Below are 23,636 nucleotides of genomic sequence, written 5' to 3'. Positions count from 1 at the left end.
CAATTTCAGAGCAGGTTTGACAAGTACAGTTAAAAAAAACCCTCAAATCTCTAAAGGTCACCAATATGTGGCTTTCCATCAATAAGACTTTATTTGATCTTTTCTGACAGAAAGGTTGAAATTACTGATCTACAGCATCATGACAGTTCATTTTCAGTGCAGATTGTTCCAACAGTGTTAGAAATATTCAATTGGAATAAAGAAACCGAAAGATAGGACATTTGACAGACATTAGTCACAGCATTGGTCAAAAATAAAAAATTACAAAATGTTTTGTAAGGCGCCATTATTTTTATGTTCAGACTTGGTAAAGACAGTGGCCTGGAGAAGATGCCCCTAGTGTAGTGCATACAAAACATAGACAAGTAGTTAATGCAAGATTCCAGATCTGCCACTTCAGAGCTTATGCTCATAAGTCTGGGAGGTTCTGGGAGGCGGAAATACGAGTTAGGCTTGTTTATGTGCAGCAGTCACTATAACTGAAAGAAATGTCAACAATGTATTTTCCACTTGCAAAACGTCTATCGCAGATTGGCACACTCTGGGGAATTGACTGTTCTGTGATTAATTAAGTTTCTTGATTTACCCATCAGCAGCCCACTGAGCATAACGAATCAATTATTTACAGATGTCAGTGTCTGAGTGAAAAACAACAAAGAAAAAGCACTGGCAGATGAGCTCGAGGCACTTCCAGTTATTAGTCCGTCACATTTCATTAAGGCTCAGTTAGGGGGTGCTGGGCCATGTCTATACGCAGAGAGAAACAGAGAGGGCAATATCTAGTTATGATCTGTGACTGCCAATGTCTGTATGAGATTTTTACATGCATGCATTTTTAACTAGCCTCCTTACCGTCGTACCATCCATCCTGTTTTAGAAGAGCCCGTTGACCTGTTCAGTTTCAGGGTCCAGGTCAATATCATAGAAACAAGGCCTGGTGGGCAGACCAGGGATGGTGGGCATCTAGGATTAAGACGCAGACAGAGAAGAAGTTTTAATGACAGATGATGTCAATGCCAGCATTAAGATAAGATAAGATAAGATAAGATAAGATAAGATAAGATAAGATAAGATAAGATAAGATAAGATAAGATAATCCTTTATTAGTCCCACAATGGGGAAATTTACGTTGTTGCAGCAGCATCAGAGATTGAAAAAAAGGCATAAATACAGCCAACATTATATGTTTGTTATGTAAATGAAAGCATTCATACAGTTGAGTTTGGTACTACAAGTCTCAATTTTTATGAAATGGAATGGAGGATGTGAAAAAAATCAAGTTGTATATCTCATGATGTGGTCTGACGGTGTGCATGTGCAGAGCAGTGAGGAGTCACACCCTTGTTGCACCTTTTGTTTAACTTATATAAGAGCTTACCGTGCCAACCAGTGGGAACAGAAAGCCAGCGCCCACACTGGCTCGGATGTCTCTGATTGGCAGGACGAACCCTGTGGGCACACCCTTCTTGTCTGCCTCGTGAGAGAGCGACAGGTGAGTCTTTGCCATGCAAATTGGCAGATTGCCAAAACCCTGAGGCGAGAGGACATAAAAAAATATATTGGATCTTTCACAAAGGCCTATTTGTGACGCATGAAAGAAACAAATTGATTCTGAGTGTTTCTGACCTGTTTGGTGTAGAGCTCCACCTTGTGTTGAGCCTCTGGGAGAAGCTCAATATCATCTGCACCATAGATCTTCTGGGCAATTATTCGAATCTTATCAGCAATGGGGAGCTAAAATGGAATTAGAGATATACATATGGAGTGTAGTCCTTTAGTTGACATGTCTGCACACTAATGCCAACTAGACAAAATGTGCATATTTCCAATACTTGATTTGAGTTCAAAGCCCAAACAAAGGATGCCATGAATGAGAAAGCCCATACCTCCAAATCATAGAGGAACTTAAAGTTGCTGGGAGCCCCAGAGGCCCTCTGGACGGCCTGACCCAGGGCCACCGCACCAGCTCCGCCCTCAGCCCAGTGGGAGCATCGCACGGCATCGTAGGCTCCGGCAGCTTTGGCCATGCTGCAGACTAAGTCCAGCTCAGCCTCAGTGTCTGTCCTGCAGGAGGGGTCAGCACAACAAAGGCATGAGAGATTACCAGACACACAGGAGTCCTTATATATGACACAAAACAGTTGCATCAATATTTATCACAGAATCTCTCTGTTGACACAATACCTTTCTACCTCTACCTGTTGGGGTATTATTTTTTTGATATGACAAATAACTGAGCACTTAATAGATTCACAATCTCTTGATCCTGCTTTAAAAACATGCATTAATTGACCACTTGGGGGCAGCATTAAGAGGGTGCAAACGCAACACTGACATACTTTACTCTATAAAGTTGTGGCTTACACGTTAGCAACAGTTGCCTAAGCATCCAGCGGATGTGAAGCAGCATCTGCATTAATTTGGAGTCAAGTTTCTGAAATTCTGATGAATCTAAGTCCAATAGTAGCTCTGTTTTTAGCTTCCACCAACTCCTAAGGGGAATATCTGGCTCTTTAGCTGCTAAATGTTACACTATGTTCACCAGTAGCTGCTAACTTTGTCATTTTTGCCATTTGATGCTGAGTTGATAGTGTGCAGTTGGTTTATTTGAGCTTTTGCCTGCTGCTGCTACAAACAGCACTGATGAGAGCTGTGAGAGTGAATGAAAACAGTAAAGCTGTGGGCCCAAAAAACAAAACAAAGAGATGAAAGTTGCTAAAATTCTCTGCAGAGTTGGTTGATAATTCTCTGGGGATTTATAACAGTAAGTGGCCCCATTCACATTACATTTGATCCTTCACTAATACAGAAATATTGATAAGTGCAGCTTTAAGTAAGATTTAAAAAAAAAAAAAACAGGTACTCTGTACGTATCTGGTTGTATAAGTAATTTTAGTCCTTTTTCTACCATGTCATTATCCATCACTTACTTGAAACCATTGACAGCCACCACTACAGGCACACCAAAGTGCTGTGCATTCTCTATCTGCTTCCTCATGTTGCTGCAGCCCTTCTCCAGAAGCTCCAGGTTCTTCATGCACGTAAACACAAACACACTTTGAAATATGCTTATGAAGAGAGGTTGTAAAAAAGAGAAACTCTCAGTCCACATAAAAGTTTGATGTAGATGCTTATGAATGCATTTGCCGTATGCATAAACACAAACAAAGCTTTTAAAAATAAAATGCCTTTGTGACATGTGATTGAGCAGCTGTGAATCAGGCATCCCTGTACAAACTAATAAATGTTGATGACTCAGCATTTATCTACAGCTCATCAGTAGAATATTACCACTTAAAGTAAAGAACATTTTTCATTACCTCCTCCACATATTCCTTTGGCAGTGGCATCCCAGCAGTAACCTGAACAAAGAATATGTAAACGGTTTTACTTCATTTTAATCATTCCAACAACTGGAATTTCGCAAAGTTATTGCTTCATGACGTCAACTCAGCAGGAAATCTAATCACACTCCCAGTGGTGTCATCCACTGACAGAAGGTGAGATGTTGTTTTGCACACATGAAATGCTTTAGGTGACTGTGTGAATGTTTACAGTGGAAAAATGCGTACGTAAATATAAAAGCTTAGGTGGTTTTTCAAAATAAAGCCACTACAGTAATCATCTCGTTTTTGAAATGCTGAGGAAAACTCGACCGAACTCACCGTTGGTCCTCCTCCATGCATCTTCAGGGCTCGGACGGTAGCCACCAACACCACCACATGCGGCCTCAGGCCTGAGTAGCGGCACTTGATGTTGAAGAACTTCTCCATGCCAATGTCGGCACCAAAACCAGCCTCTGTCACTGTTGGGAACAATTGACAGGAGAACCACAGCTGTGAGGAATACAGAGTAATCTTACCACAATATATCTGCTACATTATCTCTGCAGTCAACACGTACAGTATAAGAAAACCATGTACAGCAGTAGCAGCAGTAGCTGCAGTTAATATTGAAGACAATAGCTACTGTAGAGCAGTTTTCTCAGCTCTGCTTACCTACAAAGCCCTCGGGTCCAACCAGTTTCAGGGCTATTTTATCAGCCAGGATGGAGGAGTTGCCATGGGCGATGTTGGCAAACGGGCCCGCGTGGACAAACACAGGGGTTCCCTGTGGAAGTATGTGATACAAAACCCATAACTCAAGGCACTGTCATCTCTCTGGCACACACATTTGGATGATAAAAGATTTTGCGCAATAATAAACAGAATCACAACAATATCTGACAAAAAAACTGAACTTTGGAAGCTTGTGGGAGCCTGAAAATCCTAAAAGATCCAAGTGCTGTTATGCTATAGTTTTGTATTAGGTTTGTAAAGCTCTGTATAGGTTAGTGTGTATGCAGTGTTTCACCCACCTCCAAAGTCTGCATCAGGTTTGGCTTTATTGCATCTTTCATTAGCACAGTTAGAGCACCACTAACACCCTGTAAAGCAAAAGAGTACATTTCCATTACAGGAGCCTTTTTTCACCTATACTTCTACAGAAGGTAGAGTTATGAAGGAGACTCTAGAGCACTGACCAGGTCCTCTGTGGTGATGGGCTGTCCGCTGCGGCTGGTGGCCACGACCATCTTGGCCATACGCTGACGCATGTCCTCCAAGCTGCTGGTGAGGGCCAGCACTGCCATGATTTCACTGGCCACTGTGATGTCGAACTGGGCCTGGAGAAAGGGAAGAGAGCATGGTAAACACATGTCTCCTTATCAATAATAATTTTTGATACTACCACTGAGGGGGCACCAGAGTTGATCATTATCATCAAATGTGGCCCTTACTGAATAATAAATCATTTCTTTTTACCTCTCTTGTGTATCCTTTTTCAGTTGGCGACTGGCCAATAGTGATCTTCCTCAGGAATCGATCATTAGTATCCAACACTGAAGTGAAACAAAAAGACCATATGACCATTATATACATGTTCAAAAGGCTAAATCCACAGCAGACCTTCTGAGACACAAAAGATCAGTCATTAGGACCAGGAATCGTCTCAAATGTTCATACCTCTCTGCCAGGTGACAGAGCTTGGGTCAATGTCCAGTCGAGCAAAGCGGGTGATCTCTTCTTCAGTCAGAGTGGAGGGGTCAGTCTTCTCTATACCCAGTTTCTACACAAATACAGAAATCTTCAGTGTTTGACATGGACTATAAGTTCAGTCAAAACCTTCTCGTCTGTGATGTGATCACTTACTCTCAGTCTGTTGATCTGGATGGGGGAGAACTTCCTCTGTCCTCCACTGAGAGGCACCAAGCGGTTGTACAGAGCCTATAGAGGGAGAGACAATCCGTTAATCAACTTATAAACAGTGTATTTAAAATAAAACCCACTGAAATAAAGGGTGAACCCACCTTGTCAGACTGTGTGGATTCGTGGAACATGCGGGCGTCGATGGCAGCAGCCACCAAGTTGTTGGCAGCTGTGATAGCATGAATGTCTCCAGTGAGATGGAGGTTGAACTGAAATGAACAGATTTATTGATTAAAATCTGCTTTCTTTGTGTTTTTAAACAATAAGCAGAGTTTCTAATGTCAAACAAAAGTGCAGCACCTCTTCCATCGGAATGACTTGTGAATATCCACCTCCTGCAGCACCACCTGTTGGCAGGAGAAAAAACCACATACATAAACCAGTACAGGACTTTAAAATGTACATTTCGACAGCCTGTAACCCGTGCGACCTCTCACTGAGCGTACGTTAGCTCACCTTTGATGCCGAAAGTGGGTCCCTGAGAAGGCTGGCGGACACATGCGAACACATTAAGGTTCATGTGGGCTCCCAGGGCCTGCACCAGGCCGATGGTGGTGGTGCTCTTTCCCTCACCAAGAGGGGTGGGAGTGATGCTGCAGACAGAAAATACTGTCAGCACTGAACATATCTGCTGCAGTGTGTGTGACTTTAAAGCAATAGCTTTTTGGACTATTCACTATATTATTATGTACAAACCGAACTAAAAATAAAGACAGAAGGCATAAAAAACATTTTGTAAAACATGCTATGGTCCAGTGAAAAAATTCTACAATAGTGCACAGTAGATTAAAACCTGCTGACAGCATACCCAGTCACCACCACATATTTGCCATCTGGCTGGGCCTGCAGGCGTTTGACGATACTGAGCTGGACCTTGGCCTTAGTCTTGCCATAGAGTTCCACCTCATCAGAGAGCAGGCCCACCTCTCTTGCCAGACGGTCGATGGGCTTGGGCACACAGGAACGAGAGATCACAATGTCACTGTTGGAGTGAACAAAGGAAATACACTCATTCAGAGTATTCTACTGGCTCTTCTTGCATGTGGTTTTTTGAACTGAACAAACGCTTCAGCTCTTGTGAGTAAGAGGATGGGAGGATAAGGAGACAAACCTTGGGACAGGCTTCTGCAGGTTGAGTTTGGTGCAAGAAATGTTCCACTTCCCTGGTTGATGTCCCTCCAGGAAGCGCTTTGCACTCAGCACTGTGTTCTATACACACAAACACACGTACACAGTCGGCTTTCCTTCTTTCCTGGCTGCATAGAGTTTATTTCAGGATTAACTCTCTGAATGGACCTTACCGCCATCAGCATGGCCACAGTCATGGGTCCAACACCACCAGGCACCGGAGTGATGAAGCCAGCCTGCTCCTTTGCTGAAGCGTAGTGGACATCACCCACCACCCGCTTCCCACTGGCTTTAGTCTCATCTGAAAGACACGGAGGGAAATACCACACAATTACCACCGACCTCTACTGGTTCGCTCATAGAAAACATAAAGAGCGCAATGATTCAAGTAAAAAAGCTTCAGAAACAATCAAACCTGGAATGTGATTGATGCCACAGTCGATGACCACAGCCCCCTTCTTGATCCACTCTCCTTTCACCATCTCTGCTTTCCCGATGCCGACGACCAGGATGTCTGCCTTTCCCACCTAGACATAAACAGTGATGGACACGAATGAATCAATGCATAACGAATAACAGAAGCTCATGTGTAACACTGATCCTGGCCTTTAGGAAATTGCTGTCGAGCCCTGATAAAAGCAGTACTTGTAAACATTACAGAACATGATATTATAGTTTATACCACTTGGTGGCAGCAGAGGTTTGTAATTGTTCATGGAGCTTTTAAATGAGATTCACAGATGATAAGATTTGACTCTTAATTTGGCACTTGCTGAAAGCCATCGCACCATCACTACAGAGAGTGGCGCAGAGAAATGAAAAAACTGAGCTAAAGCCTAATTGATTCGTCTGCTTTCACTGGAGTGAGACACACAACTGCTGATGGGTGTTCCTGGGGGTTGAGGGAGCAGGTGGTGTCACAGCCGTACCTCTCCAGCGAGATCAGCGGTTTTGGAGTGGCAGGTGGTGACGGTGGCGTGGTTCCACAGCAGCAGGTCGTGCATCGGCGCACCCACGATCTTGCTGCGGCCAATCACTACCGCTCTCTTCCCTGCCACAGACACACCTGTTGAAAAGAAGTCAATCCATTGGTTCATTCAGACCACATTTAATTCTTACATTTTAAGAGCACAGACTTCAGGTGTCGTTTTCTGTGTTTACCTGTCTGCCTGATCAACTCCATGCAGCCATTTGGCGTGCAGGGGATGAAGCAGTCTCCCAGGTCCCCGCGAGACAGCTTCCCTGCATTAATGCTGGTTAGCCTGCAAATGGAGCAAGACACACATTAAGATTATATAATGTCATAAATGAACAATGTCTGCAGATCTAAAAGTATCCAGGCAAGATCCTTCTATCAACACACCGGTTTGATCCAAAAAGAGAGCAAGCAAACCTTCAACGAGAGCACCCCGATCTTTTGTTTGTGTCTGCTCTTACCCGTCTACATCCTTCTCTGGGGCCACGGCGTTGGTGACCTTCTCTGTGTCGATCTTATGGATCGAGTCCAAGGGCAGCTGCACGATGAGGCCGTGGACAGACGAGTTCTCGTTCACCTCTGTGATGCTGTGAAGAACCTACAGAGAGACAGATGCCTTCAAGTTCAGGTGAATGTAATGTAATTCGGGAGCTTTAGAGAGCACTACAACAAATTCAGGGCATGGGTGTTTAACTGTACATGTGTGCAAACAGAAAAGTCTGGACTAGTCTAATTCTTCTGATCTAATTCTTCTCACCTCCTCCTCTGTTGCCGTCTTGGGAAGTCTCAAATGTGTGGCATTTATTCCAATCTGCATTAAAAAAAAGAATGTTAGGATTAACTGCTACAACATACAGTAGAATAATAGTATATATATTGCATATAAATATCAAAAAATAATCTCTTTACCTCTGCTGCTGCCTTCAACTTCATGCTGATGTACAGATTTGAATCATCACGGTCTCCAACCTGCAAAGACATGACATGTGGTGCTTAAGTAAACATGTCCATCCACAAAAAGGTTCTAGACACACACACATTCGTACACTTTTGTTTCCAAGCTGTAGCTACAACCCATTTCTCACCCACCAACCATCTCTAGGGGATGGCCCAAAGGCACATGATGAAATTAGCCACCAAAAAGTTTTTTTTTTTTTTTTTAAATTCAGACCCATAATGAATAGCACTTTGCACTTACCTGTAAAACAACTAGACCAGGTCTGAAGTTGGGGTCCTGAAGCTTCATCTGCTCCTACATCCTTCTTCAGACGCTCCCTCACCTGCCTGAGAACACATTACAACATAATTAAACCCCACACTGAGCTGTTAATCTCTCTGCATGCAGCATTTAAAAAGAAGGGTTAGGACCATATGGTACTACAGCCACAAGCGTAACCCATTCCCTTTCCTCTTTTCTTGCAATGGTTACAGATTATGTGCTCAAACAGATGCCATCTGGTTATCTTATCTTATGAATCTGGTGAACATTATCATGCCAGCTATGAATCCTGGTTGCACAGACAAAACCAGGACATCAGCAAATCACTTCAGGAGACTTGACTTATCTTTGGTCTTTGTCTTTGCTTTATCTTTATACATTTAATGCTCTGGAGACTGGGAAACATTCCAACACTTTGTCTCAGTTTTGGCTTATCTCCTCACTCAACACAAAGATTAGGCAAAGTCAAATGAACCAATCAAACACAAAGACAGAAAGTGGTGATAGAAATCTGCCTGGACTTTAGCTCATAGAAATTAAGATCTATTCTAAGATGTTCAATGTCTGTTTTACCAAAGCCCAACCATGATTGTATTACTATTCACACAATACAACACACAGCTAATCTGCTCTGTTTGTCTCATCCACTGAGCAGTAACACAAACTCAACATGATAGACTGATGAAGGTGTTTAAAACTTCAACCTACAGAGCAAAGCTGGCTTGAAACACAGTATCTTTGTGCATCACATGAACCTCACTGACCAAGATGATGAAACACATCCTGTGAGTGATTATGGATATATAAAACAGTGGATCTTGACACAATTTGAACTTCCTTTAAAGTAATTTCAGAGAGTTTTTGTTTCAGTGACCTTTCAGTGACTAGGTGTTTTATACTCTAACAACTTTTTTTTTTTTTTTAAATAAGCACAGAGTGCTCATAGTGATAACTTTGATCCAAACAGTGGACAACCTTAATGTCTTCAAGCCTCATTTACAACATCAGACATTCTCCAAAGACATTTACATCTTAGCTTTTCTAAAGGCTATGATGCAGAGAGAAGAAATGACACAATACTATGTTGCTTCATTTATTCTCCCAGAAGAACAGAGAAACTCAAGACTACTAATGAAAACATAGATCATCCCCAGACTTCATACAAACCAAACATTATAACATCATAATAAGATGACAATAAATAACAGTATCATAATAAGAATCCTTATCACAGTGACAGCTGATAAAACAATTCCTGCTCACTGATCAACTAGTGCCATATTCCTATAAAAATATACAAAAGAGACAGCACTGCAATTGTTCTCATTGTTTCATTTGTGTAAAAGCTGCTTCTCTGAAGAAAACACCTTTGGAAACTAAACTGAAAATTGTATTTCCTAAAGACAGAGACAGTTTCAGTCTATATAGGTCACAGCACAGTCAGTGGTATGTCACCTTTTGTCAAGCTTCAGAGATAACTGAATGGACAGCAGATCTGTGGAGGGGCCGTGCTGACAATTTGTGTTGCATAGAATAATTTAACTAATGAGTACTGTGAGGGGCTGCTAACTGGGTGCAGGCTGTCGTGTCTTGTGACAGGCACATGCAACTAAGTGTCCTGCACTTTTCTAGTGAAAGAACAGTTTTGGAAATGTCAGACTTTTTGTTAACAAGCAGTTATTGTATTTATTCAAACTTTGAACTATTAAAACCTATGGAAGACATTTAAACTCAAATATTAAAAGAAAGTCAAATGAAAAGTTTGTTTGGACTTTCTGAGTTTCACAAGTGGTGTGTGTCAGCCTCACTACTTGAGGTCACTGGACCAATGGGACAAAGATCATATCACACCACCACAGCCTCTTACATAACACTGCAGGATTTGCGATCATTCATTCCAAAGTTTTCAATCACCCAACCTCATGAATTACAACTGACAATCACAAGTCAGTGCATTTAGTGTCAACACATTTAGGCTGACCTACATAACTGTCAACAGGTATTTCATGCAGCTGGAGAAAGAGACCACTGTGATATTTCAGCTTGTAATTCACAAATATCAGTAAAAACTGCTGGCACACTTCATTCACGTGGCCAGCACCATGTACAATCAATTCAAACTACGTTATGAAATCGTTTTCTGCTGTCAAGTTCAGATTCTTGAAATATAGGACAGTTGCGTGCTTTTTGCCTAAGAGCGAGATAAAGCAAAGGAGTTCCTTATAGTTCAAGTAATGTTAACTCTAGCTCTTACTGTAATGTAACTCACATTGCTCGTTAGCTGCCTTAGTTAGCCAGTACACATGTTTCGTCAGGCTACCTGAGCATCCATAAACGTGCCAGATAAAATCTGTTACTTACGCTGAAACGTCCTTCCCACTAATAATTTGAGTGGACATCTTTTGATCCCAAAGGTCTGTGCTCTAAGATGCTGGTGTCTCCTGCACACTCAGTGCCTGTCTGACCTGAAGAGGAGTGCGAAGAGTACTTCCAAAAACTTAAGTTTATTCGCTAGGCGCCGAAGTCAAAGGTGGCGGCGCAGGCTCAATTCACAAGTCCAGCACTACCGCTAAAAATCAGCGTATTAACTTTCAGGAATAACGTCCGACGTAGAGCGGCTACACCAGTGGGCATGACGATATGGGAGGGCGGGGCTTTTGACACACAGTCAACTCTGAGAGCCAATCATACATCTGTTATAACAAGCTCGTAGAATCTATCGACCAATAACATTCCCAGTTCTGCTATACCACCCTCGCGGAGAGAATGGGCGGTACTTGAAGGGGTGTAATTACGACGAGAGTCAGTAGAGGGCAGCACTGTATTTACACACTGCTTAGATTATCCGTCAAAAAAAACCTACAGCACTGTTTATGTATGGGCCCAACTTGGCGTAGTTTGGATCCCTATAAAGGTGCCATCATCTAGATATTCACCAGAAAGTGCTAGAAAATACTATACTTAGTTACCTGGCGTTTAGTCCGATGTAAGACATGAAGAAATACATAGAGCAATGGAGAGTAGATTCTGTGTGTTGAACGACACCGAAGACCTCCAAACGCGAATTTCAAACACTGAGAACAATCTCTACTTCGAGAGGTAAGTTGATAACAGCTGCTCATTTGTTAAATTAGCAAGCTTTGCGGGGCTCTGTCTAATCCCTGGAGGGTAACTGGACGCTATTCGCTAGTGCTTGGTTTGTTTTGTTATTGTAAGATAACTCAGTGTTACGTGCAGCTATTTGCGTAGTCTCTGTTTACGTTAGTGCTAACGCCACCGTCTCTCACGGTGATCCAGTCAAAACCCATCGGTGATAAAAAACTAAACCTCATCTTCATTCAAACTACCTCTGTATGAGCCCCTGCTAACCCACATGCGTGTTTGTCTCTTTAGGTCTAAGACGTTGTTTGAGGAAATCCGTGCGTCCATCAACAACAATGACGAAGAGGACCGCTCCTTCTGGAGGCCTGTGCTCCCTTGGGGTGGCGTCTTTACTATTAAGGCAGGACGGAAGGCCATATCATGCACTCCTCTGTACGTCAAAATCAACCTAAAAAACACCTGCACCATCGATGGCTTTCTCATGATCCTTTATGTGATCCTGCGGGACAACCAGCGCTTTCCCAGGGAGCTGGCTGTCTTCCTTGGCAAGCAGTTTGTGGAGTATTTCCTCTACCTGATGGACTCATGTGACTACACCACAGTGAAGATGCTGTGGATCTGGGACAGGATGTCTAAAAGACAGTACCGCTCAGAGATCCACCAGGCAGCGCTGGAGATAGACCTGTTTGGCAATGAGCACGAGAACTTCACAGAGAACCTGGAGAACCTCATGTCCACCATGCAGGAGAGCCTGTGCACCAACTGGAGCTGTCCAGCCCGCTTCCAGGAATTTCTCAAGACTACAATCAACATCAGGTATGCTGCACACAGGGAGAATAATATCCTGATGCTACAAAGTGAACTTGAAGGCAACTTTTCTCTGCTTTCATTCTGCAAAGATTCTGTGTCAAGTCCCAGCACCAGCTGCCGCATGTTCTACCATATTTCAGTTTTGTTCTGTTTCAATGATGAAAAGTATCAAAAGTCCTAAAGCAGAGCTCAGCTGGACTTTGTCCCCTGTCAGCACTGTAAATAGTACATGTAGTTCAGGTCTGCTAGTGTAAAGAGGTTTTCCTTTTCATACTTCGACATACTAAATTTGAATAATTTCCACCTGGGTGCATTCATTGCTACTATTAAACTATTAATTGTCTTTAAAAGAGGTATTTTCCTCTTACAAAGTAGGTCATATCCTAATGAATGGAGTGTTAACGTGATATCCATGTCTTTCACTTCACTCCTTCAGCCCTCCTCATGAGCTGCCTCACAGAGACCCCATTCAGTCGGCCGTGGACTGCGTTTTTCTGCCCCAAGCTCCTACTCTGCTCAGAACTGGGGTGAGACATAAGGAGGGATGTTCATCATCGTCTAATTCAGTTCAGTCTTATTCCACTTCCTTTACAAATTGACAATCTTTTTCTAACAGGTGTGACGGCCTGAGGGAGTTCTCTCAGAGGGTTTTCTGCCACGGACCCCCACCCTTTGTCATCCTCAACATGCAGCAGTGGAAGTCGGAGGAGCTGTCCTATGTTCCTTATCACCTCGCTCTCTGTCAGCACAGGTGCAAAACTTCCTGTGTGTGTTTCCACTGGCTTTGTGTACAGTAACATGGTTTGGCCACACTGTGGTGCAAACTACTCTCATATGAATTTCCATTGCACTGACCTGCAGTATAATGGCTCTGGCACAGGGCCATGTTTCCAGCTTTTAGCCAAACATAGAAAAACAATTCAAGAGGCCAAAAGCTATAGTAAATGTCGACTGAAATGAATGCAAGACCTATTAGTGTTTTTAAGACAAATAACAGATTTCTTGGTTTTGTTGCATCACATCAAGGTAGAGTTAAGATCAGGTTCCTATGGACTTAAAAGATTCTGCATGTTTGATACCATAGTCATAAAGCATGATCAGTGGTGTATGAAAAGTCAGAAACAGCCTATGTAGAGCTGCTGAAGTTGATCCTGCTTTTGTTTTACAGAAAGAATCTATTTTGTTTGTACAAGTTGGAAAAGAGAGATAGAACAGTGCATAGTCTAAACAATACAAGGTCAAAGTAGGATGACTGTCAAAGGAAGCAAAGGAAAGCTCATCCTAATTTTAAAATTGTTTTGTTATAGAAGATTCTGGCATTCAACACCTACAAAGCAGCTGTAATTAAACCACTGTTATTGAGTTTATTGCTTTTACATCACATGAAGTTTTTTGATTTGTCTCTGCCTTTGATACACCTTTGTCCCTAGACCAAGTGTGAGAAAGTGTTGTTTTCCCCCACTACTCATAAAGAAAATGGTCTGAAGAACTCTTTTCTTCACAGGTACTTACTAGAGGGCGCCACACTCTTCAACAAGGAGGAGCATCACTATTCTGCAGCCTTTCCAGATAGACGGCTGCTGGATGCACTATGATGGTTTGAGAAGTGACAATCTGATCCTGTTACACAAGCCACCGGAGCTCCTGCTGCTGTCCTCTCTGGTCTACATCCGTGCCTCGGACAAATGAACGCATCTCAAGTGGACAAAAACAGACGATGAGCAGGAGTTGCACCGAAGCACAGGAGTGGAGGCTTGTGATTATTTGCCTGTGATTATTTCGTCAGGACCTTGCGGATGGCATTACGTTACTGAAATCATGTTACTCTGCTCATATAGAGTTTTTAATTAATTCCTGGCAGCATTTGCTTCATCTGTTAGCTGTAAGCATGCTCCGTTTCACCTGAACGCTTACTGTGCGTGAAATGAAAATGACTTCTTTTTGGGGGCATGCTTGGAATCCAAGAATATAATGGACTACAATAGTTCTGGCTTGATATGCATAGATGACCATGTCAATGAATAATGCACATAGTGCGCGTTATAGTACGCCACTCAGATTTTAAAAAGGTCATGGTTGTTAAATAGATTACACTGTGGGGCTGCATTTTCCCTTAAAGGGGAATTGCACAGGAGATGAGATTGGCTGTATACATTTCCATCAAAACTGGGGCATACCAGTTTTGTTAGTGTCTATTTAACTTTACATTTATGCATATCAACGCTTTCCTGAACATGAATTGGTGCTTTTTTCTATGTAGACTGTGGTCTGAGGATCAGAAACAACCAAACAAGGTCAAGGTCCATGTCAGGTTAACTCCTTGTTTTTTCTTACAATCTTTAAATAAGTGAATGTTAAAACACAAAGTTCTTAAATCATATCAATGTTATATATATTACTTATTTGGCTTCCAGACCACTAAGCTGGCAGCACATCCATACTGATAAAACTGAATTCAAGCATTTTAACACTAGCTCAGCATACACTGCAGTCTCCCAACACAGGAAATATGTACATTTATGTGTTATTTTGTAATAGTTTTTAACCTCAAGAGAATAACTAGTATCACGCAGTGCCTCTGCTAAGGGAAGTTTGTGAAAGTGAATCCTGTTGAACATAAATCCTCAATCATGGTTAGTGTTCGATGACTGTTTTTCTATACAGACACTGTCTTTAAAATGCAAATACAAATATTTTGGCGTACACGTGTATCGATTTATTTTGTTGCATGGATGGATATAACAAGAGCCACATAAAAGCAAGATTACCTTTTAAGGCAGGCATTTATTTTAAACTGGGTACAACTGCACCACACAAACTGACTAAAATGTATGTAAAATGTCTTCAATCAAAACATGATAAAATGTGAAAAGCTACTGTTTCTACACCTAAGGTTATCTTGTAACTTCCAGTATTAATCCACAGGATATAAAATTCAAGATCGTCACCTTAACTCCAGACACACGATGGGAAATGTAAAAAGAAGCAGAGTGGTCATTTGGCTAACATTGACATCAGTTTCAAAGGATTTTTTTCTCTCAGACACAAACATTAGAGTGGCAGGCTGTTGCAGACCAGGTGTTAGTCGTCCATCTGCTCTCTTTGTTGAACAAGCACTTTGGTGAGAGTGGTGGCAAAAACATGACATTGGTTAGGCCATAATTAAAAAAAATGCGTACAAACTCAATTTCAACATCCCTTTCCTTTTGCAGATTCACGTTTGCAGATTTTTTTCGTCAGCCTCTCTCCAAAATTCAGTAAAGTAGTAGTTAGTATACACCTCAGAAATCATGACATTACACATAACACATTGATGCTAGATGAATCATGGCAGCAGCACAGAATTACGCCAGCGTGATTTGTGCTGTGGCTGTGGTAAAGTGACTGACAACATCTATTACAATAGACAGAAAACAAATCAGGTTACAGAACATAAACAGTACAAATTATAAATACCAAAAAAAAAAAAAACATTCACATCTTTCTAAAATAAAATGACATATTTGCAGGAATACAGATTGGGTTGTTTACACTTTCAAAATAAAGCAGAAATTGAAAGGAAATATGGTGATGCCAACAATCTGCAACAAACTAAAAGTCTCACCAGTGACACCCTGACCAGTATATGCAAGGCAAATGTCATTAAAGTTCTCATCTATCACATTAGTTTTAGAGTACAAGAGCAAAGTGGAAGAGCACACGTCCTGTCTAGTGTTTACAAGACTATGTATGTGGTGGATTTTTTTTAAAAGGTATATACCTCAGTTTAGCCATTAATTAATAAAATTGTGAGCTATCAATTAGAATCTGCCTCGATAAACATAAGCCTTGTAGAAATGAACCAGCATGCGCAACAAACACAAGATGTCTGGTAGGATGAGGCAAAGTCAGTGGTACCATTTGATGTTTTGTTAGACGTCCATGTTACCAGCCAACAGTGTGAATCAACAGACATGCTGGGGGGGGGGGGTCTGTTACAGCAATATGAAATGCCTTGGCTTTTTAAAAAGAGACAAACACAAAACGTATTCATCCACACAGGGAACAGAAGTCTTATTGCATTATCTAAATGCCATTAGCCTAAATTAAAACATATGTACAAATTACAATATGTATCAAATAGTTTGGTAAGTGCAATGCAGAGCTTGGTTAAAGTTTCCACATTATGTGCAAACATCAGTGCACACAGCAACTCAAACTCGACTCAAACATGAACAGTGGCTCAACAAAGACACATCGCACCCTAGCCTTTTCCTAGTCTAGTGCCCCCTCTATTGCTGTGCGTTGCTTGACCTGTCCCCGTCAGTCGTGCCCCGAGGCTGTGCCCTCAGCCAGCCTGGGGGGGTCAAACACACCGTGAGAGAGCACTCAGAGTCTGCTAGTCTGGTTTCTCTCCCAGGACACAGGACTGGTGACAGTGACAACTTGGCCCGGGTTGGCTAGCACAGCCCTTAGTGCTCTATCGTCCATCTCCATATATGAAAGTATGGAAGAAGTAATGCTAATACATTAGCAGTAAGGACGAGAGGAGAGGGTTTCAGTTGTGGCACGCGGGGGGTGTATGATTTTTAACGCTAGGGCGGTGAGGAAAAAAAAGAAGAAAAAAAAATCTTGTCATGTTTTGGCACTTTACATGAAGTTGAGAACAAATGACCTCAAACCTGAGCTTGCAAGCAAGACCTTGGCCACATGAGGTTCACGTTTGGTGATGGGTTGGCGCGCGCAAAGACCAGGTGTCAGATCAGCAGAAAAGAGTCTTGTTCATAGCTAAGAGAGTGACATTGTACTGGCAGCAGGCATAGAGTCAATGGCAAAGCATGCTCATATCCTGCAACAGGGCCAATGTGAAGGAAACATTAATAAGGACATATTTTAAATGATAAAAAAGCAAAAGTCAAACCAAATATAGTGCCAATTTTAGGAGTTTTGGGGAATCATGAGGACAGAAGTTTGTGGTTGACCAACCACAGGCTTCCCTTTCAGTAAGACTTGATTTTATTGCATGGTTGGGGGCCATTTGGATTTTACGCATTTAAATGCACATAAATCAAATGACTAAACATCTAACGCAGTAATGTAGCAAAGGCTGAACAGAGGCTGACCTAATTGTGTGAGGCAACACAGACAAACAGCTGAATCCTGAATCCTAAATATAGCACCAGTTGGTATTGTGTACAGACCAAAGGGTGGAAAGAGGGCCAAGGTCGATTTCAACTATTGTGAAGAGTAGCAAGTGCATGACCTGACCTTAGGAAGATGTAACAGAAGCTAGAACATGGGGATTTTTAAATGGCTCCGAGGATGAAGCAGAAACTGGTGGCAAACACTCTCAGGAGAATTCGTCATTCACCTCTACGTTGACCCTTGGAATCGAACTACACACACATTCGCGCACACACTAGTGACCCAGTGCAGAAAAACATTTACAGGCAATGCACTAGAGGATATATTCATATCTATATATTTCATTTAGACCATTTACAAGAGAGAAAAAGGCAGCCCTTTTTGAGAAAATATAAAGATTCCAACTTTTCTCTGTTTTGTGAAGCACTGATTTTGATGCAGAACTCCTGTGTCGCTGAGCCCGAGCATCAGTTCCGCACGCAAACACGTAACAAAACAATCCTATCTGACATGCACGTACCCCTCGAGCATACACACATGGACATACACACTACATGGCCAACAACCACATATTCATACAAATACACAAGCAAACTGCGGTGTTCTACAAAATTTCGAACACATGGTTTCCGGTTGCAGCAGGGAAATAAAAAAAAGATTTAAGTGTTAAACACAATTAATGGCATGTAGGAGAACAAAAATACAATGTCTGCTAACGTGACAGAGAATTTTGAAACAAAAAGTGACAAGATTTCTCCCACAATCCTCTGGGAAATGGCTCAGAGTCCTCATTGTGGTCCAGCAGCAGTAGAGCGGTCGTCTCCTTGTGCCCGTGACAGCAGCCGTCCGATCACCTTCCTTTCTTATCCGCACAACTTCATAGCTCTTCGTCTCTGCAGCCATGTCTGTGGTTCCCTCTCTAGCCAGTGAGCTAGCCCGGCACATCCATCCACCCAGCAGGCTCTCCCCCCCTCTCTCTCTCCTCTGGTGTTCCCGTCGGTGTGCAGCGCTCCTCTACACCTGGAGGATGAATGTGGGGAAGAAGGAGGAGACAACAAAAAAGAAAAGTCTTTGTGTCTAAGTTCTCTTATTGGGTCCTAGCTGGCTGGGCCATGGGTCAAAGGGCTGTCAGACCAAAGTTACAGCGGCAATACATCATGCCGCTCGAGTCCAACCAGCTGTCTGAGATGGGGTCATAGCGCTGGACAGTGTTCAGGTAGGATGACCCGGAGTGACCTCCCACCACATAGAGGTAGTTGTCCACGATGGCAGAGCCCACGCCTGTGAGACAATGACGCCACAGTCACATTTATCCAGTTACAGGCATCCGTCAACATTTTCCAGATGCAATAATCACAATTATTATCTACAAAGTATTGTACGGACGGTGTTTCCAAGTACGACATAAACTCACCCGTGCGTGGTTCGTTCATTGGTCGACAGGCTGTCCACTGGTTCTGGTGTGGATCATACCTCTCAATGCTGGACAGGTGCGACACTCCATTGTGTCCACCCACCACGAATATGAAGCCGAGCATGACGCCTACTCCGAAGTTGATCCTCTTATCTGCCATGGGGGCTACCATTTCCCAGGCATCCTTGCTGGGGTCGTACCGCTCCACGCTGCACAGGACAGACACAACATCATTTTTAAAATAAATAAATAAAAATTCAACAATGAATTAAAAGGGTCAGTTCACTCAAATAACAAATATCACTCACAGCTGGTAGTAGCTAGCTGTGCAGACAGTTCTGGTTTCATGTCCTTTGATTCTGAAGAGTTTCTGGTTGTAACCCTTGTGACCAGTTCCTGCTCACTGGATTACACATCCCATGAACTAATATAACCACTTTTTTTAACAGCAGTGTGTGTATCAGCTTTGCATACCAGTGTTATGTGTCATGAACCTGTATACATCAAATAAGAAACTGTTATGAGGTAATGAAGTGGCACTGACCTTTAATTTAACTTTTAATTAGTTATAAATATCTTTATGGTTGTTCGGTAAACTGCAGTACCACTGTAAAATTATATATTTCAAAGCTCCTTCCAATTCTCTCTTACAAGCTAATTTAGTTTACTATAATGTTATAAACTGTGCATTTAGTTTAATGTCACACGCACATTGAATTCAGCACTAGTACAAACTGGAGCAATATTTCTGGCTACAGAGAGGAAAGGTTTAGTTCAGATGGCTTGATTACACACACAAACACAACAAGTGCAACTAGTAACGATTCCACCAATAGCAGTGTGTATATCAGAGACCAGAGTCAAATGAAACCTTGACAGCCACTGGAACCTTGTTTTGCACTGTGCAAGGACAGATGAGCCACTGGGGGAAGAGAAAGAAAAAAAAACATAGTCCCCAAAGATTCTTTGTCCAAACACATTCTCCAGAGGGGTTTCGGGAGTCAAGGAAACAAGCAACAGAGACACTGCTCTCTAGAGATCCACAGCAACAACAAAGGTCTAACTAGCAGCACACAGTCAGGCACCCTCTCGATGAAACTTCAGCAACCACTCCTGCTCTGACTCTTCTTCACTCATTAACAGGTTCCTGGCCATTTTCTCAGCAGCACTTGATATCCTTCACTTGATTGCAAGTTCTATTAAATAACTAACAAGACCTTGAGAGAGAAAGCCAGGTTAGGAGTTCTGAAAGGGGCTAGAAGCTTTTCACTGGGATCAAAGGCTATTTTTTTTTAAAGGTGTGGTGGAACGCCACAACCATAGGTTACTGATGTCAAATGTCATCTATAGGAACAAAGAAAGGTTAGCTGCACGTTTTGATCGTATGTGGCTTTCTGCAGTCTTCACATTATAGAGAAAATTCAGTGGGAGAGATTACAGTTGCAGGAAAAGAGATTCATCATCAACTAAACAGAAAGAAACTGAGCTGCCACAGAACGAATTATTTTAAGTTTTGATCATTATTTGGTCACATGTTCAACAGAATACGGTGATTAACTTTATGTAACCTTCCCATTAAAATTCCTGCATTCAACATTGTACAGGATGATGCATGATTTTGCTATTCACAGTTTATACACACAACAACATAAAAGGTTTTGCCACTTTCTCACCTTCTTACATCTTCATTAGACTCCTTATGTTTAATAAAAACTCATGTACTGTATATTTCCAAAAACCCACCTACAAGTAAGATTTATTTCCAACAGATAACAAATAATAACCATCTTCAGTGATATTACCTGTTCATGTGGGCTGGGCCGTAGCCTCCAATAGCATACACCATGCCATCCAGCACAGCTGTGGCAAAGCAGCTGCGGGATTTTGTCATGGGTGCCACTGGCTGCCACTCCTTCAACTTAGGGACATATTTCTCCACTGACTGGAGGTAATACTGGCCGTCGTAGCCTCCCAGGGCGTACAGCTCTCCAGCCAGGACCACCACCCCGAGAGTGCTGCGGCACTCTGCCATGCGCTCCACCGAGGACCAGGTGTTGCTTTCTGGGTCCCAGCTCTCCACTGTGCTCTCGTGTCTCCGATAGCTAATGCCCTGTCTCATGTGCGTGGCGATGCCCCCCACCACGTACACCTTGTGGTCCAGCACTGCTACACCAAACTCGTATCGTGGCACACTGAGAGGGGCCAGTCCTATCCACGAGTCTGTCTGAGGAAAATACATTTCCATGCTGCAAGAGAAAGGCAGATATCATCCGATAAGTCTGGTTTTAAACATAGAACATAACAAAAACATAGACAGTACAGACGTATGGAAAGTTACCTTTTCAATATTGTTTAAAATGATTTCCTAGACATTATCATAATTACCTTTCTAATGTGGCAAACAGTCCAGCCTTGCCTCCAACTGCAAGCAGCACCTTCGGAGCACACCTGGGCCGTGCCGACAACACAGTCTGATAGGAGAGTCGGTGCTCAGGCATAAAATGATATTTGAGGGCCTCGTTGAGCAGGTGCTTGCACGCATGGTCATCCCGTATAAGGTGGTTGGCTTCATATAGGCGAGTGAGGAATTTGACGCTGAGGAGTGGAAGGCGAACACAGTGCAGCAGCTGAGCCAGATGCTGCTGTCTCTCAGTTACATCGTATTTGATCCACGATTCCAGGGCGTAAAACACAGTCTCCTCTGTGACCACCTTAAGGCAGTCATTGGACACAATTTCGTCCAACTCGGCCCTTGTCAGTTCAAAAAACTCCTCTGTCTGACAAACCTCTTCAAAGTTCTCACAGATGAACTTAGTTGCAGCTAGGCACAGATCATGACAGCCATATGTCTCTGCAAAGCGGGAGATGCCTATACAGTTCCCGGCATCCAGCTGGCTCTCTAAGAAGGAGCAGCACTCCTTAAGTACTAGCTTAACCTGGAGCAAGTTGGCAGCCGGTAGCAGAGATTCCACTGTTTCCTGGGAGATAAACACTGTGCCAGTGTAGGCATACTCAACGATGGCCTGGAAGACAAAGAGTAAATGCGTCACATAAACAAAACCCGTGTTTCAGCAGTAAATCAGTGCGGTTAATGTCTGCTGGCTCCAAGTATACCTGCAAGGCGGTCTCATCGATGCACTGGAATTCCACCTCAGAGGTTTCCTTTTCTGACAGGTTACCCGTGAACATGGCCTTGAAGTAAGGACTGATGCTGGCCAACACTACTTTGTGGGCATGGATCTTGGCATCACCCACGCGCAGGACAATGTCACATAGTTCGTGATCCTGCCGCAAGAGCTGGAGGCCTTGCAGCAGCTGCTCTGAGTGAGGCCGTGTCAGACTGGCAAACATATAGGACTGGTCCTGCTGGTCCATCTGAGAGCAGGAATCCACACATCAGTGCTGTGTTGACATTGTGCAAAGGCTACTGATTCAGTGAAATCCTTCTGATTAACTAGCATGTGACTAACAACCAATGGAAACATACTGGAAATCCTGTAAATTAACCACTTATCATCTTGTCTGTGAGACTACAAGCCCGACAAGTCAACTAAACATAGGCCTGTGCAACATGACGTAATTACAGCACGCGTCGGAAACATGCCTGGGCAGTATGATGCATTCAGGGATGTTTTGAAGTGATACAGTAGTTGTTCCGACCTGCTCTGTTAGCGGTCTGCTGCGAGGCAAGCTAAAGAAGCTTGATCTTCTTAATCCAAGGCTAACGCTGCTTAAAGTTAACCAACCTCACTGGCTAGAAAGCACATTTTTTTCAGGTTTATCTCAAGTCAACTGCGTAAATGCTGCTATGCATTCATGCTTTATGACATCCGATCACAATGACGTTAAATGTTAGTTTTATGACTGTGGGGCCTTGGCTTGATTTCTGAACGGAGGACATGGCCAGATCAAAACTCGCTAGCTACCTCTTAGCTTTACATCAGCAGATAGCTAGTGCGCTAACACACTTCCAAGACCTACAACAGCTTGGTTTTTGCAGGAAAAAAATTCCACGGATATCACATTTACATTAACATCAACATTCATGTCACCACAGTATTGTCAACAATGTTTGACTCCAGCAAATACACAGCGCCTATATCTCTGTTCCATTGCACTGCAGTCAGCGCAGGTTAGCTGCTAAAAATAAACACGGTTACTGTGGCTAGCTGCATCATTGATTGATATACAGTAACATGGCTGACAGATACAAAACGTGACGTTATAGCTAGCTGTCAGATAACATTTTCATACCGTCAAATTAAGGAGAACAAACCTGTAACCTATAGTCCGTCTTGTGTGCCGCTGTAACGTTAATGACAGATTTTGCAGTGTCGGAGTTCAGCGGCGACGAATGAGGACCCCGGGCGGCTATCAGGAAAACAACCTACTGCCAACCTAGCCTCCAAGCTACCGATGAGCTCTTATAATAACGAGCTATCAGAGCAGCACACCCACTTCCGCTGTTTTCAAAATAAAACGACGACAGTCACAGCTGTTTACAGGGAAGAGCCGTGTTTACGTTAGCAATCGACAAACTACAAAAATATTACAATGCTTAGAGTGAACTTTAGCAGTATTTTTATTTAGAGGAACTAAAAACATTATCCCACTGAC

The 23,636-nt window shown here is 42.7% G+C and overlaps 3 protein-coding genes across 5 annotated transcripts; 1 reads left to right on the top strand and 2 right to left on the bottom strand.

The window, feature by feature from the left end:
- Positions 1 to 66: 66 nt before the first annotated feature.
- On the bottom strand, positions 67 to 11,134 carry LOC108892567 (C-1-tetrahydrofolate synthase, cytoplasmic-like). The gene is given in 29 exon segments (XM_018690202.2): positions 67 to 747; positions 853 to 963; positions 1,379 to 1,531; positions 1,627 to 1,734; positions 1,887 to 2,064; positions 2,931 to 3,031; positions 3,321 to 3,362; positions 3,666 to 3,805; positions 3,999 to 4,110; positions 4,358 to 4,426; positions 4,523 to 4,663; positions 4,803 to 4,879; positions 5,004 to 5,106; positions 5,190 to 5,264; positions 5,348 to 5,455; positions 5,547 to 5,593; positions 5,703 to 5,839; positions 6,055 to 6,228; positions 6,358 to 6,455; positions 6,548 to 6,675; positions 6,790 to 6,901; positions 7,304 to 7,440; positions 7,536 to 7,636; positions 7,812 to 7,948; positions 8,108 to 8,161; positions 8,260 to 8,319; positions 8,549 to 8,602; positions 8,604 to 8,634; positions 10,931 to 11,134. Coding segments are annotated over 28 exon segments (2,805 nt in total). The 5' UTR covers positions 10,969 to 11,134; the 3' UTR covers positions 67 to 747; positions 853 to 873.
- A 384-nt stretch (positions 11,135 to 11,518) lies between these two features.
- On the top strand, positions 11,519 to 15,184 carry lg19h14orf28 (linkage group 19 C14orf28 homolog). The gene is given in 7 exon segments (XM_018690224.2): positions 11,519 to 11,668; positions 11,963 to 12,487; positions 12,918 to 12,966; positions 12,968 to 13,008; positions 13,098 to 13,232; positions 13,986 to 14,043; positions 14,045 to 15,184. Coding segments are annotated over 7 exon segments (1,020 nt in total). The 5' UTR covers positions 11,519 to 11,582; the 3' UTR covers positions 14,171 to 15,184.
- Positions 15,185 to 15,245: 61 nt separating this feature from the next.
- LOC108892577 (kelch-like protein 28) lies at positions 15,246 to 23,440 on the bottom strand. Of its 3 annotated transcripts, none has more exons than XM_018690223.2 (6): positions 23,296 to 23,440; positions 22,134 to 22,394; positions 21,405 to 22,042; positions 20,822 to 21,265; positions 19,020 to 19,228; positions 15,246 to 18,886 (listed from the first exon to the last, which is right to left on the bottom strand). In XM_018690223.2, exons 2-6 carry the CDS (start codon positions 22,392 to 22,394, stop codon positions 18,723 to 18,725), a joined length of 1,716 nt encoding a protein of 571 aa, XP_018545739.1. In that variant the 5' UTR covers positions 23,296 to 23,440; the 3' UTR covers positions 15,246 to 18,722. The 3 variants fall into 3 exon arrangements, 2 of the variants coding, with proteins under 2 accessions (XP_018545739.1, XP_050934209.1); XR_007815191.1 differs by lacking the exon at positions 15,246 to 18,886 and adding an exon at positions 19,328 to 19,513 and having other exon boundaries at positions 19,090 to 19,228; XM_051078252.1 differs by lacking the exons at positions 15,246 to 18,886; positions 19,020 to 19,228 and adding an exon at positions 19,531 to 19,941.
- Between the last annotated feature and the right edge of the window lie 196 nt (positions 23,441 to 23,636).

The sequence above is a fragment of the Lates calcarifer genome, linkage group LG19 (genome assembly GCF_001640805.2).
Source record: "Lates calcarifer isolate ASB-BC8 linkage group LG19, TLL_Latcal_v3, whole genome shotgun sequence".
NCBI lineage: Eukaryota > Metazoa > Chordata > Actinopteri > Centropomidae > Lates > Lates calcarifer.
Note: the sequence above shows the minus strand (reverse complement) of the source record. Positions and strands in the feature narration are given on the sequence as shown.

Excerpts from the sequence above, each read along its gene's own strand:
- LOC108892577 (XM_018690223.2), bottom strand. The coding sequence starts at position 22,394 with ATGGACCAGCAGGACCAGTCCTATATGTTTGCCAGTCTGACACGGCCT. Across the intron at positions 19,229-20,821 it reads GGCCCAGCCCACATGAACAG|CGTGGAGCGGTACGACCCCA; the intron begins GTAATATCACTG and ends TGTCCTGTGCAG. Across the intron at positions 18,887-19,019 it reads AATGAACGAACCACGCACGG|GCGTGGGCTCTGCCATCGTG; the intron begins GTGAGTTTATGT and ends ATTGTCTCACAG.